Raw genomic sequence first — 13,580 nt, forward strand, 5'->3', positions numbered from 1 at the left:
TTCATGCTGACTCATAGTGACTCTATAGGACACAGCAGAACACCCCCTCTGGGCTTCTGAGACTGTAACGATTTACGGAAGTAGACAGCTTCCATTTTTTCCCCATGGATCCACTGGTGGTTTCAAACTGCTGACCATGTGGTTTGCAGCCTAACGGGAAACCCACTACACTATTATTTGATGAGACTAGTGAACTGAGGTAAGACAAAAGACAAGGGAACTGAGATCAGAGAGACCAGGAAAGGCTCCTAGGACACTTGGTAGGCATTTAATTAGTAGAGGCTCAATGAAAGAATGCGTTGCTTTTGCAGCAGCCGTTGGATTCTCTATGAGGATGATAGTCTAATGCTTAGTGCTTTATTATTTTTTTTTGGGGGGGTGTCCTTTACCTGCCTTCCAGTGCTAAGCGTTCAAGTAAGAATATATACCATCCTTTCACAGGAGAGGGAAAAGGTGAGATATAATAAAGATATGAGTGTGGGGGGAGGGGCAAACCCAGGACCTTCTTGGATTATAGGGGATGTAAGAAGATGGGGCTGGGAGGATTGCTGTCATAAACATAATAAGAAACTATGCATCCTTGAGGTTAGGTATTGCCATATTTACAATACAGGAATGGGGAAAGCCAGTGCTGGAAAGAGCATCCAGGGCTGCCCTCACTTTGCCTGATGAAAACCAAGTCGCTGCTCAGTGGCTGAGAAAACAGCATCTATCTTCATTCAAACCAGAAGGTGGTCAGTCAACCATACACCAAGGAGCTCGTGTGTGACCAGGGTAGAGAGGGGTAGGGCTATGCACATGTTCTCCAAAACATTCTGTGGTTCCCTGGAAGCAGACATCTGGAAGTAGAAAAGAGAGATTTACAGCCTTTGGACTCTCCACCGCCTCTCGCGTGTGATCTGAGGGCACGCCGGTTCATTTCAGTTCTCTGGCAGTGTTCCCAACGTCTGGAGATGCCCAGGCCTTTCCCTTCCTTTTCCTTGGATTTTTTTCCACCGAGTTTGCCACCAGCAGTTGCTACTCCTTCCTGTCCTTCCTGGTCCCAAGGTTTCTGCCTCCTCCCCTGTGACACATTTGGAAACTGTCTGAGCAAGTGGAGAAGCAACATAAAATTTCTGTTTGTTTAGACCAATGGAAGTTTTGTGTGGTCTGGAGGGAAGAACAGAGTGCTACCATGCTCACACTGCGTTCGGTGTAACAAGGCTGTGTCCGTCTTGGCACACAGCTCTGCGTAACCTGGCTTTGCAGATGTGGATACAAGGAATTCTGTTTGAGCGGAGAAATCATGTGTAAGAAATGCTTTCTTGCAAAACCCTGTCCATTTAGCAGTTATTTTCAAAAGATGTACTTCAGCAGTTTCCCTTAAACACTGATATCATGCTTAAACTTTTTTAATGAAATTTTAAGTTTAGACTTATAGCAAAGGTGTGAAGCTAGTGCAGAAAGTGCCCACATACTCCACGCCATTTCTCGGCTGAATAACAGCTGTATCCATTGGTTCTGTACATTTATTGAAACTCCTGGAGGGTCTTCCTCGTTTTCACGGACCAAGCATGGCCTCCTTCTCCAGGGTCTCTTGATAACACATGCCGAGTACTGTTGTTAGGCACCGTGGAGTCTGTTCCTATTCACAGAAGCCCCATCTACAACAGAAAGAGGCCCCACCCAGTTCTCAGCCATCCTGTGAGTGCATTGGAGCAGCCCTGTGTCCATCCCTCTTGTCACGGGCCTTCCTTGTTTTTCACTGCTCCTCCATCTTACCAAGCATGAAGTCCTTCTGCAGGGACTGTTCTCTCCTGGTGACACTTTCTAAGTAGGACAACATCCTGCCATTCTTACTTCTAATGAACCTCCTGTCTGTACTTCTTCCAAAACAGATTTGTTTTATTTTCTGGTCATTTGTGGTATGCTTAATACTCTTTGGTACCCCATAATTCAGATTAATCAATCTTTCCTTGATGGTAAAGAAGTACTAAAATTAATGAAGTTAATTTAATCACGTTTTTCTTTTGAACTAGTGCTGATGGCTTACCAGAGTACAGTGTCAAGTGGTGTCCAAGAACTGATACAATTTTCAAGCCGTATGGCAAATTATTTTGTTGAGTATGTACACATCATCAATAATAAATTGTATGAACTTGGTTTCTTGGTTTATAGGGGATGTAAGAGGATGGGCGTGGCGTTATTGCTGCCACAAACATAGTAAGAAAATACACATCCCTGAGATTCGGCTTATGACTTGCCATGTTTACAATACATGGTCGTACACGTTACCCGCTTCTTGAAGTACTGTGATTTATTATATCTGTGGCCTCCATATCAGTTATGGAAGTCAATTATTTTTTCCTATTTAAAAAAATTATTTTACTGGGGGCTCAGACAGCTCTTATCACAATCCATACATCCAGCCATTGTATCAAGCACATTTGTACATTTGTTGCCATCATCATTCTCAAAACATTTTCTTTCTACTTGAGCCTTTAGTATCAGTTCCTCATTTTTTCCCAACCCCCTACCTCCCTACCTCCTTCATGAACCCTTGATAATTTATAAATTGCTATTAGTGGATGAAGGGAGACAGTAGGTCACTGGAAGTCAATTCTTTTATAATGTCCTTTTAGCTTTGAAAGCACTCATGAGCAAGGACTGTTGAAAAGACAGCAGAAGGCATAGCCCTTTGAACTCCTTTCAAATATTAAGAACATTTTAGTGTACTCTAATATGATTTTTTTAACTTGATAAATTCAGACATTCTTGCAATGGGTCAAACATGTCATTTTGTATTACAGTTACACTGGGCATTTAAGATATAGAAAACCAGTTACAACGATAGGCTTCTGTTTTCATGAGGGATTAGCAACAGCGTAATGACTATAATGTTCATCATCTAGGCTATTCCACCAGCTGCACATCGCCACCCACCCAGTAGCACTGCTCATTTCCATGATGCATGGTTGTTGTTCGGTGCCATCAAGTTGGCTCCGGCTCACAGCAACCCTGTGTACAACAGAAGGAAACACTGCCTGGTCCTGCGCCAGCCTCACAAGCGTTTGAGCACATCTATGCGGCCACTGTCCCAATCTACCTTGTCAAAGATCTTCCTTTGTATCACTGCCCTAGTACTTGACCAACACGTGCACGATGTCCTTCTCCACCGCCTGCACTCTCTTGATAACATGTCAGATTCTGATGTTGCTTTCTTTTTCATGTAATCCAGCTTCTCTGACTATGTGCTCAGCGTTCCATAGGTATGGAGAGAGGATACTGTCCTGATGCACACAACAGGGCAAATATTAAAACAATATTCTGTCATAGAAATCAAGATTGACTCCACAGAGAGTATCCTTGAATTCTTCACTGTAATGATAAGTATAATTATAAATATAAGCATAAACAAGTTATTAAAAATCAGTTTTATTACAAATGCAAAACCAAACTCAGTGCTATTTACTTAATTGTGACCCCTTCCGACCCTACAGGACAGGGTAGAGCTGCCCTGTGGGTTTCCCAGACGGTAGCTCTATGGGTTCAAACTCCTGATCTTATGGACTGCAGCCCAATTCGTAACTACTCTGCCACCAAACAAACAAACAAAACACAACACAACAAACAACCCCCCACTGCCAAGGAACTAGGCAGCTTAGACTTGTACAACTCTGCTCTGGAGATGATACATCTGAGACAGGAGCAGACAGCTTCATCTTTCTCTCCCAGAGCAGCTGGTAGACTTGACCTGCCAACGTTGGGACTAGCTGCTCAAAGCCCAACCTTCAGCTTAAAAATAATAATAATAACCAACTTGCAACCAAGACAAAATTTTATAAGGAAAAAAATGATTTCTGTCACAGAGGGGTGAAGGGGGAGACAGACTAAGACAGGGACAGACAGACTCAGGAACACATGTTGCTTTAGAATGGGGAAAAAAAGTTACAGCGCTGGGGAAGACTTAGTGTAGCTTTAGGGAAATGAGCTGCTGGACTCAGCCAATCTGCCCTTTGTAGTCAATGAAAAAGAAATAGGATTTGAGCTTCCTTTTGAAATGGGGCCGGCTAATGTAGCCCCTCCCACGAGCCGAGGGTCTGTTATATCTCAGTTCCTTGAGTCCCTCTCTCCGCGACCGACCACAGCCTGCGGAGGCTGATAATAAATAAATACATACACACCCGGGCACAGAAGGAAACAAAAGCTGCCACTCATGGAAGAGAGCAGGGGTAAGAGCCAACTTGATTTGATCTGAGTCCTTAAGCAAGAATGAGAGAGGGAGAGGGAGAGGGAGAGAGAGGAGCAAAAACCCTGAAGGAGCTTTCCCACCCTTCCTTCTGAGAGGAGGTAAAGAAAGAACTTTGGGCAACTTTTCAGGGAGCAAAGCCTGGGTTTTGTTTTGTTAAAGGTGGCTCTTGAGTAAGTTAGGGGCTCATGAATATTCAAAAGCGATTTGTATGCAGCGTTGCACTCCGGGTTTTGAGAGGCTATGGACTTCTGCAGTCCCCTTGTGGTTGGAGCAGCGGCTGCCTGTGCCACAGGCCGGGGTCGCCGGCGCCGGCGCCGGGGCGCTGCTGGGCACCCTGCATAGATGGGTTTTGCTCTGGAGTTTCCTGTGTGCTTCCCTGTGCTGAAATTAGCGGAGACCTAGACGGTACTGTGGCAAGAGGTTGTCACAACAGGACCTGAAAGTTGCGTGCCTTGCAAAGATCGGAAAGCTTCTTGGTATGTGTCGGGGGACGTGTGTGTGTGTGTGTGTGTGTGTGTGTGATGTTGAAGAGGGAGGAGGGGCATACAACAGCACTAACAGCAGCAAAACCCCATTACAACCCCCTGGGATGTCTAAGGCTGTACGTCCGTGTACCTGCCACCCCCTTCTCCTGCAGAACAACTTCTGAACCTTTCGGTGAGCCGTTGAGCACCTTAACCACTGCACCACCACGGCTTCTGGGAGGAAAAACTGTTCTATGATCTTTGACTGGCTACATGTAGATTTTTGCCTGATAACGGCTAGAGCCGCCTGGTCTACACAGATGCTGTGCAGAGCCAGTCTTTTACCTCTTTTGGGCATTTTCAGCCAGGAGGCGAGAGCCAACTGCTTGGCGCGTGTGGAAGCAGGAAGAATCTCAGCAGTCCTGTGGTGTGGCGGGGACCCAGGAGGCACTGGGGCATATGGGGTCCCAAAGCTGCTGCTTCTTCCTCTCCAGCTTCTCATGTCTCTAGAAGAGAGAATGAGTAGCCAATATTCTTTTTAATAATGGTGATAATGACAGCAGTCAGTGGTTACTAAGCCTCTCCTCTGTGCTGGGTGGTGTTCTAAGTGTGTCACACATGGGCTTTAGCCCTCACACGGGTCATATGTAGTACAGTTGAAGTACTCCCTTAGGATTGTACAGTTAGTGCAAGGTGAGCTTGCTCTCTGCTACTGCCCACTGCTGCTCAGCTCTGCACGCTTTCCTCTCGGGAGCCTGCTGATTCTGATTTTGTCAATTCCTAGACTTATTGGGGAAATGATAGTGCAAAATCTCAAGTTTGTGGAGGCATTTGTGCTTTCACATACACCCTGTGGGCGTGTTGTTCTCCTCCCCATTTTGTGTTCGTGCAGTGTTTTGCAGCAGCAAAGCCAGCCAGTAGTGTCAGGATTCCCTCTTGCAAATTGACGCCAGGATGGGTTAGGTGACATGCATCCCACAGCTAAGAATTGAAAGTTTAGTCTAGATCAGAAATCCTCTGCCTTTGGTTTCGTCTTCTGTCCAGACAGCTCTCACCTTCCATCCAACCACCAGGCACCTTGCTGAAAAACCCACTTTTAATTTTCCCCAGGTGTGTTTTCTGTTCTTCACTCTCAAACTGCCGTTCCAAGGTGCTTTCCCCAGCATTGAAGGTCTGTCTGATCCTCTCCTTCCCCTTAATGTGACGTCAGAATTCTAGCTTCACTGTTTTACTCACTCGGTGCCTCAGTTTCCTCGTCTATAAAATGAAGATCCTCATGTTTGCCGCCTAGCCTTGTAAGGTTCTCAGAACAGGACCTGACATGCGCCGTGTGCTCAATAATGTTAGCTCTTCACATCGCATCTTGGTTTTCACTCTGCCTGTTGGGGCGCTCCAATTCCTGGAGCCCAGCCTTGGCGCCTCACCACTCATGCCCACAATGGCACGCCTCACCCTGGCTCCTGTTACCTGCTTTCTTGTCCACACTCTGTCCTCTGTATGACTCCTCTTCTCCACATGCCAGCTTAAGGTCTCTTCCTCACCTTGGGACTTGCAGTCCTAATACCTTGTCTGGCACCTCATGGGCAATCAACAAATATGTAGTAAATTAAGTACCCCACCACATGGACCTCGGGAGGAAGGTGCTTCTTTCTGTTCCCATAACGATTTGCAAAGCCTTGAAATCCTATCTAAGGTTGCCAGGAGTCGAAATTGGTTTGAGGGCAATGGTTTTGCTCTTTTTGAAATTAAGTATTGGTTTAGCTGATGTTTATCCAAGAGCCAGGAGGCTGGTTTGAGAAGAGGATTTTGGATGAGGGCTCTGCCTTAGACAACCTATAAAGTCATTGCATCTAAGTGGGTATACCTTCTAGGCGGATGATCCCAGAGCCAATGTGACCCCTGCCAGGTCACTCACTCAATGTGATTCTGACATTGTTCCCCATTCGGCCAGGGGTTCAACTGTACAGCCTTGAACATTTCAGTTTACAGCTCAACATCCAGTTATCTGGTCCCCTTAATAGTGCCTCCTTAGCCCTATTTTATAGCAACCTTGATGTCTGACCTGGTGTACTTTGGTAGTGAAGAGAAACAGTGCAGACGGTGGCTCTGGCTAAAATCATGAAGTGCATTAAGTTTGCTTCCAGCACCGTCCCTTTCCTCTTCCTGGTCTGTCTTCAAACCAACTTGACAAATATTGTGCACTGCCATTTGTAAGCCCCTGTCTCAGATGCTTGGGATATAAACAGTTTGCTCACAGTCTAGAGGAAAGACGGATATATATACACAGTCAAATCTAATTTAAGCCAGGCATGGTGAAGTAGTCCTAATAATAACTAACATTAATTATTTTATTTTGTGTTAGGCACAAAATGTTTTATATGCATTGTGTCGTGCAATCTTTACAACAGTCTATGATACAGGTCCTTGCATCTTACAACTGTAGAAAGTGGTCTCTTGGCCAAGATCACACAGCTACCAGAGGAAGCGTTGGGACCTGCAGCACAGAAAGCTCACCCACGGAGTGGGTGCCTTAGAAGAAAGAACTGATGATCTATTTCTGGAAAACCGTGCATACACGAGGCCGTTTTGAGTCAGATTGACCTGCGAAACCTGGGACCCCAACTGTGTCAGCCTCCTTCCCTCAAAGCCACACTAGGATTCTAAAGAAAGCACCAGGGCAAACAGCACAAGCAGTGCTAACTTCTGGGAAGTTGCCCCTAGAAAGATGGGTAGAGTCTGGTGCCCATGACAAGTACCCGTCCTTGGCCAATGGTGCTTAAAGACATTTTCTTTTTTAAAACCAAAACTACAGTAATTATTTAGAGTGAAAAGCTCCTTCCTCCCCCCAACCCCAGCTCTAGCAGACAACTTTTTTCATGTCTATCCTAGAGTTTTAGAGACTGAATCCGAAGGTTAGCCTTGACTATGAGTTTAGGATTGCCAATCATGTCTCTAAATAAATCATTTAAAGTAATTGGCTGCACATGAAATATTTCCCTAACTCATGATTGTCCTGCATGATAATTAGACACACATGTAAAAGCATTTAGACAAATGTCTGTGTTTGGTGTTGCCTTTACTTGGCCAAACCACATGTTGGTAGTGTTTCCTCTTTCGGGTCTGGTTTCCTTGGTTCTCCAGTCTCTTTAGCCAGTGACTCTGCTCAAGGCCATTACCCCCACCTATTGCCCTTTTGGAGGTACTAGGCTCAGCTGGTGCAGACCAAGATGAGACCTAGGAGAATGACATTGAGCTTGCTCTTCTGAAGTCTCTTTCCTTGCAAGATTTTGGTGTGAGTCTGATATCAAGGGCAGCTCTTTTTAAAAAAATCATTTTATTGGGGACTCGGACAACTCTTATCACAATCCATCCAAACATCCATTGTGTCAAGCACTTTTGTACATTTGTTTCCCTCATCACTCTCAAAACAGTTGCTTTCTACTTGAGCCCTTGGTATCAGCTCCTCATTTTCCCCCTCCCTTCCAGCCCCCTTCTCCCCCATGAGCCCTTGATAATTTATAAATTATTATTATTTTGTCATATCTCACACTGTTTGATGTCGCCTCAAGGGTTTAATGGAAGTGAGGAGGGGAGGAGGCACAGATTGATGTGTATGTGCTTGTCCTAAGGAAGTACTTCTTTTAACATGCACATCACTGGGAATGTTCTTAAATTGCAGATTCTGCTCCAATAGCCCAGGGATGGGGCCTGCAATTCTGCATTCCTAAGCCCCCAGGTGTTGATGTTGCTGCCATTCTACAGGTCCCACTGTGAAGAGCAGTGTTCTAGGGTTACGGCCTCCCTTAGACTCAGGAATTATTTTGGTACCAATTATCCAAGTCCTCTCGCCTCTGCTTCTCCTGCAAGCCACCGCTTTGATTCACTGATCAGCTATGTTATGGCAGGATGATGAGAAATCGAGCTCATTTTAATGAATATATATTCTAAAATAGCTGGTGCCCCCAGAGTGCCATATTCCGAGCAACATGTATGAGTCTTCATCACACACAAGCTGATTTTATCACCACACACAAGCCCTGTGCTTCATCTCTTAAATATCTCCACAGCTCTGTGGTTTTCTCTCTATCCCCTGCCTCCAACCAGAGAAGTACTTGAAAAGAGAATATGTGCCTTTCCGACTCCCTGTTGGATGTTAGAGTGCTAAGATGCTGCTGGCAGAAGGGACTAGGTTCTGAGATTAAGGGCCTGTGCCTGGGACCTTGTCTCCAGCCAGAAGAAGTGAGGTGGGAAGGATCCTAGGCATACAGAGGGCAGTGGGTACAGAGGGACCAATGAGATTCCTTTGGACTTGGACACTTAGTGGGATTGTGAAGAGAGGCAAGGTTGTCGCCTCCCAGCAAAGTCAGTTTGCATGTAAGAATGTCAAAGTGACTGTTAGAAACCCAGGAACTATTGCAGTGTAGTACACACCCTACAAAGAGGTGTTTCCTGTTGGTTCATAGGAAGGATATGAACAATTCCTTTTTATCCCTAAGGACATAAGTAAAATAGCTCATTAAAGAAAACCTGGCAACACAGATTACAGGCGAGAAAGAAACCTCACTTGTGATAATGTGTTTCCTTCCAGTTCCATTTACTAAGCTTGGATTGTTGTTTTGTTATTTTTTTAGTATTAATTTCAATAGGACCTGGAACAATTATGCACTGGCATCCTGGTCCTCTGGTTGCACATATAGTTTTAGAGCCTTTTAAAGGCTTCTAGTATAGCAATCTTCATAGTATTTTCCATTTTATAGCATAGCTTTTGTAAGCTATGCATTTCTTGAACAACTTCCTTGTTTTGGCACACCCCAGTTGTTTCAATGTGCAATAAATATCTTTCTGCATGTGGTTTTACCTTATGTTTTACCCCACGCTCTGTGGAAAGAGCCCCAGCAGCAGAGTGACTGGATTAAGGCTAGGAAATGTTTTTTTTCCTTCTTGCTATCAAGGATCTCCATGGGAGAAAGGTGAGGCTTTCTGTTCCTGTAAGGATTGATGGCCTTGGAAACCCAGAGGGGCAGTTCTACTCTGTCCTGTAGGGATGCTCGAAGTCAGAACTGCCTCAATGGCAGTGAGTTTGGTTTGATTTCTTGGAAATGTTTTTTCAACTTCTTGATGACTCTTGCCAAGGACAGTCCCAGAGGGTGAACCCTTTGTGTTCCCACGAGCAGTTTCCACTCTGCTGGATCCTTGCCCATTCTGAGGTATCCACTCAAATAAATGGTAACACAAGGAAATCTTGTCCTCTTAGGTTGTCGTGGCCTCCTACGGTTGGCATGACCCAGCATGCCACCTAGTGTGAGGAGCTAAGCCTCTTACTCACTCAAACCTGCCCCACCTTCCCCACTCCCGAGACTCCTCCACAAGCCTGTTGGTCAAGGTCTAGATCGTCCTCCCCCAATGGTGGGCACCATGGCACTCTGCGCCCACATCCAACTGGCAGATTGAGACACCACTGCCTCAATCCTGTGCCTGAGCACCGGCCAGTCTGCAGCTGCCACTGCCACCATGCTAACTAATGAACCCTGGAGTCATTTTGATGCCAGCCCTCCTGATGGTGTGAGGGAGTGCAGTTCACCAACTCTCCCCCGCCCCACTGGTATAGGTGAATTTATGTGAGCTCTTAATTAAATAAAGGGATTTATAGTTTTCTGCCACATTTGCACATTTTCCTGACTCTTGGTGCTTTTATGTCGAAACTTAAAGCAATAGAAGGATTATTTTTATACATGATGGTGTAGTTTGATATTGCATATTAATTTCCTCTTTAACCTAAAATACGTACATGTATTTTAAAGTTCTTCATGATTTGTTTAAGCCATTACTGATTTTTCACTCTATTGCTTCATGGTTAGAGAATGCGGCTTTATAATTTTAAGTTTTCTTGTATCTAAACATATGGTGAACTTTAAAAAATGTTTTAAGTTGTAGCTGCTGCTTTTATGATATAAAATTGGATATGCATTTATCAATCTCATCTTTTAAGTTATATGACAACCTTTCCCAAACATCATTTTTCTTTTAAAAAAATACAGTGTATACGCACTTTTTGTGTGTGTGTACTTTTACTGACATGTAGAAGAATTTCAATTCCAGAAAAAAAGGAGACAGGAATCCTTTCACCTGTGGCTTTTGAGAAAAGAGGGTAAGGGGACTGGGAGTACAAAAGGCAGGCAAAGTGGATGCAGGAAGGGAGTCATTAAATCTCGATCAAGTTAAAGACCCAAACCAAACCAAACTCACTGTCATCCAGTCAGTTGTCATCCAGTCACTCATAGTGACCTTATAGGACAGAGTAGAAACCCTCTGGGTTTCTGAGACTGCATCTTCATGGGAGCAGATGGTTTCAAACTGCTGACCTCGTGGTTAGCAATCTAATGCATAAACCCCTATGCCCCTAACGCAGTATCTTAGGGAGCTGAGCATCGTGTGACTACAAAATTATGGGTAGTATGGAATGGGTGTGAGTAAAAAATACTACCAAATAACCATGGCAGGTCCCAGGAAACCAGAGCTAAAGGTGGATTCCTCTTGCTATATCTAGGAGATGGAGTCAGGATAACTAAGTCAGTAGATTGCATGAGTATTGCCCAAGTGGATAAAGATGCCGATATGTGTATTTTTTATAAATAATTTTATTGGGGCTCATACAACTGTTATCACAATCCATACATACATCAATTGAGTAAAGCACCCTTATACATTCGTTGCCCTCATCATTCTCAAAATTCGCCTCCCACTTGGATTCCTGGAATCAGCTCATTTTCCTTTTTTCCCTCCCCCTCCTTTTCTGCTCCCCCTCCCTCATGAGCCCTTAATAGTTTATAAATTATTATTTTATCTTATCTTACACTGCCTGGCATCTCCCTTCACCCACTTTCCTGTTGCCCATCCCCCAGAGAGGAGGTTATATGTAGATCCCCAAGATTGGTTCCCCCTTTCTACACCTCCTTCCCTCCTGGTATTGCCACTCTCACCGTTGGTCCTGAGGGGTTCATCTGTCCCAGCTTCCCTGTTTCCAGATCCCAACCGAACCGCTGTGCATCCTCTGGTCTAACCAGGTTTGCAAGGTAGAATTGGGATCATGATAATTGGGGGGGGGAGGGGGGAGGAAGCATTTAAGAAATAAAGGAAGGATTTGAGTTTCATTATTGCTACACTGAACCCTGAGTGACTCATCTCCTCCCCACTACCCCTCTGCAAGGGATGTCCAGTTGTCTACAGATGGGCATTGGGTCCCCATCATGCACCCCCTTCACTCACGATGATATGATTTTGTCCCCCCACCTTTGTTGCTTGAAACCTGGCCCCCTCGGCCTTTCTTGATCACATATGTTGGTGTGCTGCTTCCATGTGAGCTTTGTTGCTTCTGGGCTAGATGGCCGCTTGTTTACTTTCAAGCCTTTAAGTCCCCAGATGCTATATCTCTCAATAGCCAGGCACCATCAGCCTTCTTCACCACACTTACTTATGCACACATTCGTCTTCAGCGTTTATGTGGGGAAGGTGATCACACAATGATGGTTTTTGTTCTTTGGTGTCTGCTACCTGATCCCTTCAACACCTCGTGTTCACTTAAGCTTGTGTGCTTCTCTGTGGGCTTTGTTGCTTCTGAGCTAGATGGCTACTTGTTTGCCTTCAAGCCTTTAAGACCCCAGACACTATATCTTTTTGATAGCCAGGCACCATCAACTTTCTTCACCACATTTGCTTATGTACACATCTGTCTTCAGCGATCATGTTGGGAAGGTTGGTATCATGGAATGACAATTTAGCTGAGCAAGGTCCTATTGTATTGAGGGAGTGTGCGTGAGGAGGCCCAATGTCCACTTGCTACCCTACTACTGAACCTATAAATATATGCACATAGGTCTATTTCCCCCATAATCATAAATATATTTGCATATGTACATGTCTGTATTTAGGCTTCTCTGTATGCCCTTTGCCTCCTACTCCTTTCCTCTATTTCCTTACGCTTTCCTCCTGTCCCACTATCATGTTCAGCCTTCATTCAGGTTTCAGTAATTCCTCTCAGTTACCTTGCCCTGATCACTCCCTACCAGTCCTCCCATCCCCTCCCTCCACTGATTTTAAACCACTTGGTGTTCCCTTGTCCCTGGGTTGGCCAACACCTCCTTCCTTCCCCTACCTCCCACAATCTTATGTCCCTCCGGGTCCATTGGTCCCATTGTTTTCTTCTCACATTGTTTGTCCAGCCTATGTTATCTAGGTGGACCTGCAGATATAGTGATATGTGCACACAAATGCACATGGCTTTGACAGCACCCAAGTGGCACATAAGAACATGGCGTCGACAGCAGCAACACCGACATGCTGCCAAACAAAAAAGTCACTGACATACAAATGTAAAAGAAGAGGAAAAAAACAAAACAATTAAAAAATAAACTGTGACTTGTCAAAAAATTGATTTGGTCACTGCATTGAGTTGACAGCTAAGGTAAACCTTGAAAAGTTTCTGGTTAAAAAAGGGTTGGTAAGTAGACAATGATTAGTGTAGTACTCATATTTTCTAATTTAAACTGTATAAAATGTTGTTTATAGCATCTTTTGCTAAATATGTTTTTTACCGCTTTATTCGATGAGCTTAGAAATAATTGTGAAACCAATATAATAACCAATGCAGGCTGAAGAATGGTTCCCCCCAAAACCCAGGCCCCCATCCTGGGAAAGTGTGAATGTTACCTTATATGGACAAAGGATCTTTGCAGATGTGACTCAAGATTTTGAAATGAGATTATCTTGAATTATCTAACTCACTGCACTGAGTCCGTTCTGGTGACCAGTGGGTTATTTGTTGGGCAGAATTATCCATTGGACTCTAAACGTAGTCTCAGCATCTTTCTAAGAGTGGAGGCAGAGGG

General features: G+C 44.6%; 1 protein-coding gene across 3 annotated transcripts in view; it reads left to right on the forward strand.

The window, feature by feature from the left end:
- The first annotated feature begins 4,071 nt into the window (after positions 1 to 4,071).
- The window catches only part of ENTPD1 (ectonucleoside triphosphate diphosphohydrolase 1), an 84,880-nt gene continuing 75,371 nt past the window's right edge, over positions 4,072 to 13,580 (forward strand). Inside the window, exon 1 of one of the 3 annotated variants that reach the window (XM_075534309.1) lies at positions 4,072 to 4,211. In XM_075534309.1, coding sequence (XP_075390424.1) covers positions 4,196 to 4,211 — 16 coding nt within the window. In that variant the 5' untranslated portion in view covers positions 4,072 to 4,195. Of the gene's footprint in view, positions 4,212 to 4,270; positions 4,330 to 13,580 lie in introns of those variants that run through there. The other 2 variants (XM_075534311.1, XM_075534310.1) reach the window with 2 other exon arrangements.

The sequence above is a fragment of the Tenrec ecaudatus genome, chromosome 16, assembly GCF_050624435.1.
Source record: "Tenrec ecaudatus isolate mTenEca1 chromosome 16, mTenEca1.hap1, whole genome shotgun sequence".
NCBI lineage: Eukaryota > Metazoa > Chordata > Mammalia > Afrosoricida > Tenrecidae > Tenrec > Tenrec ecaudatus.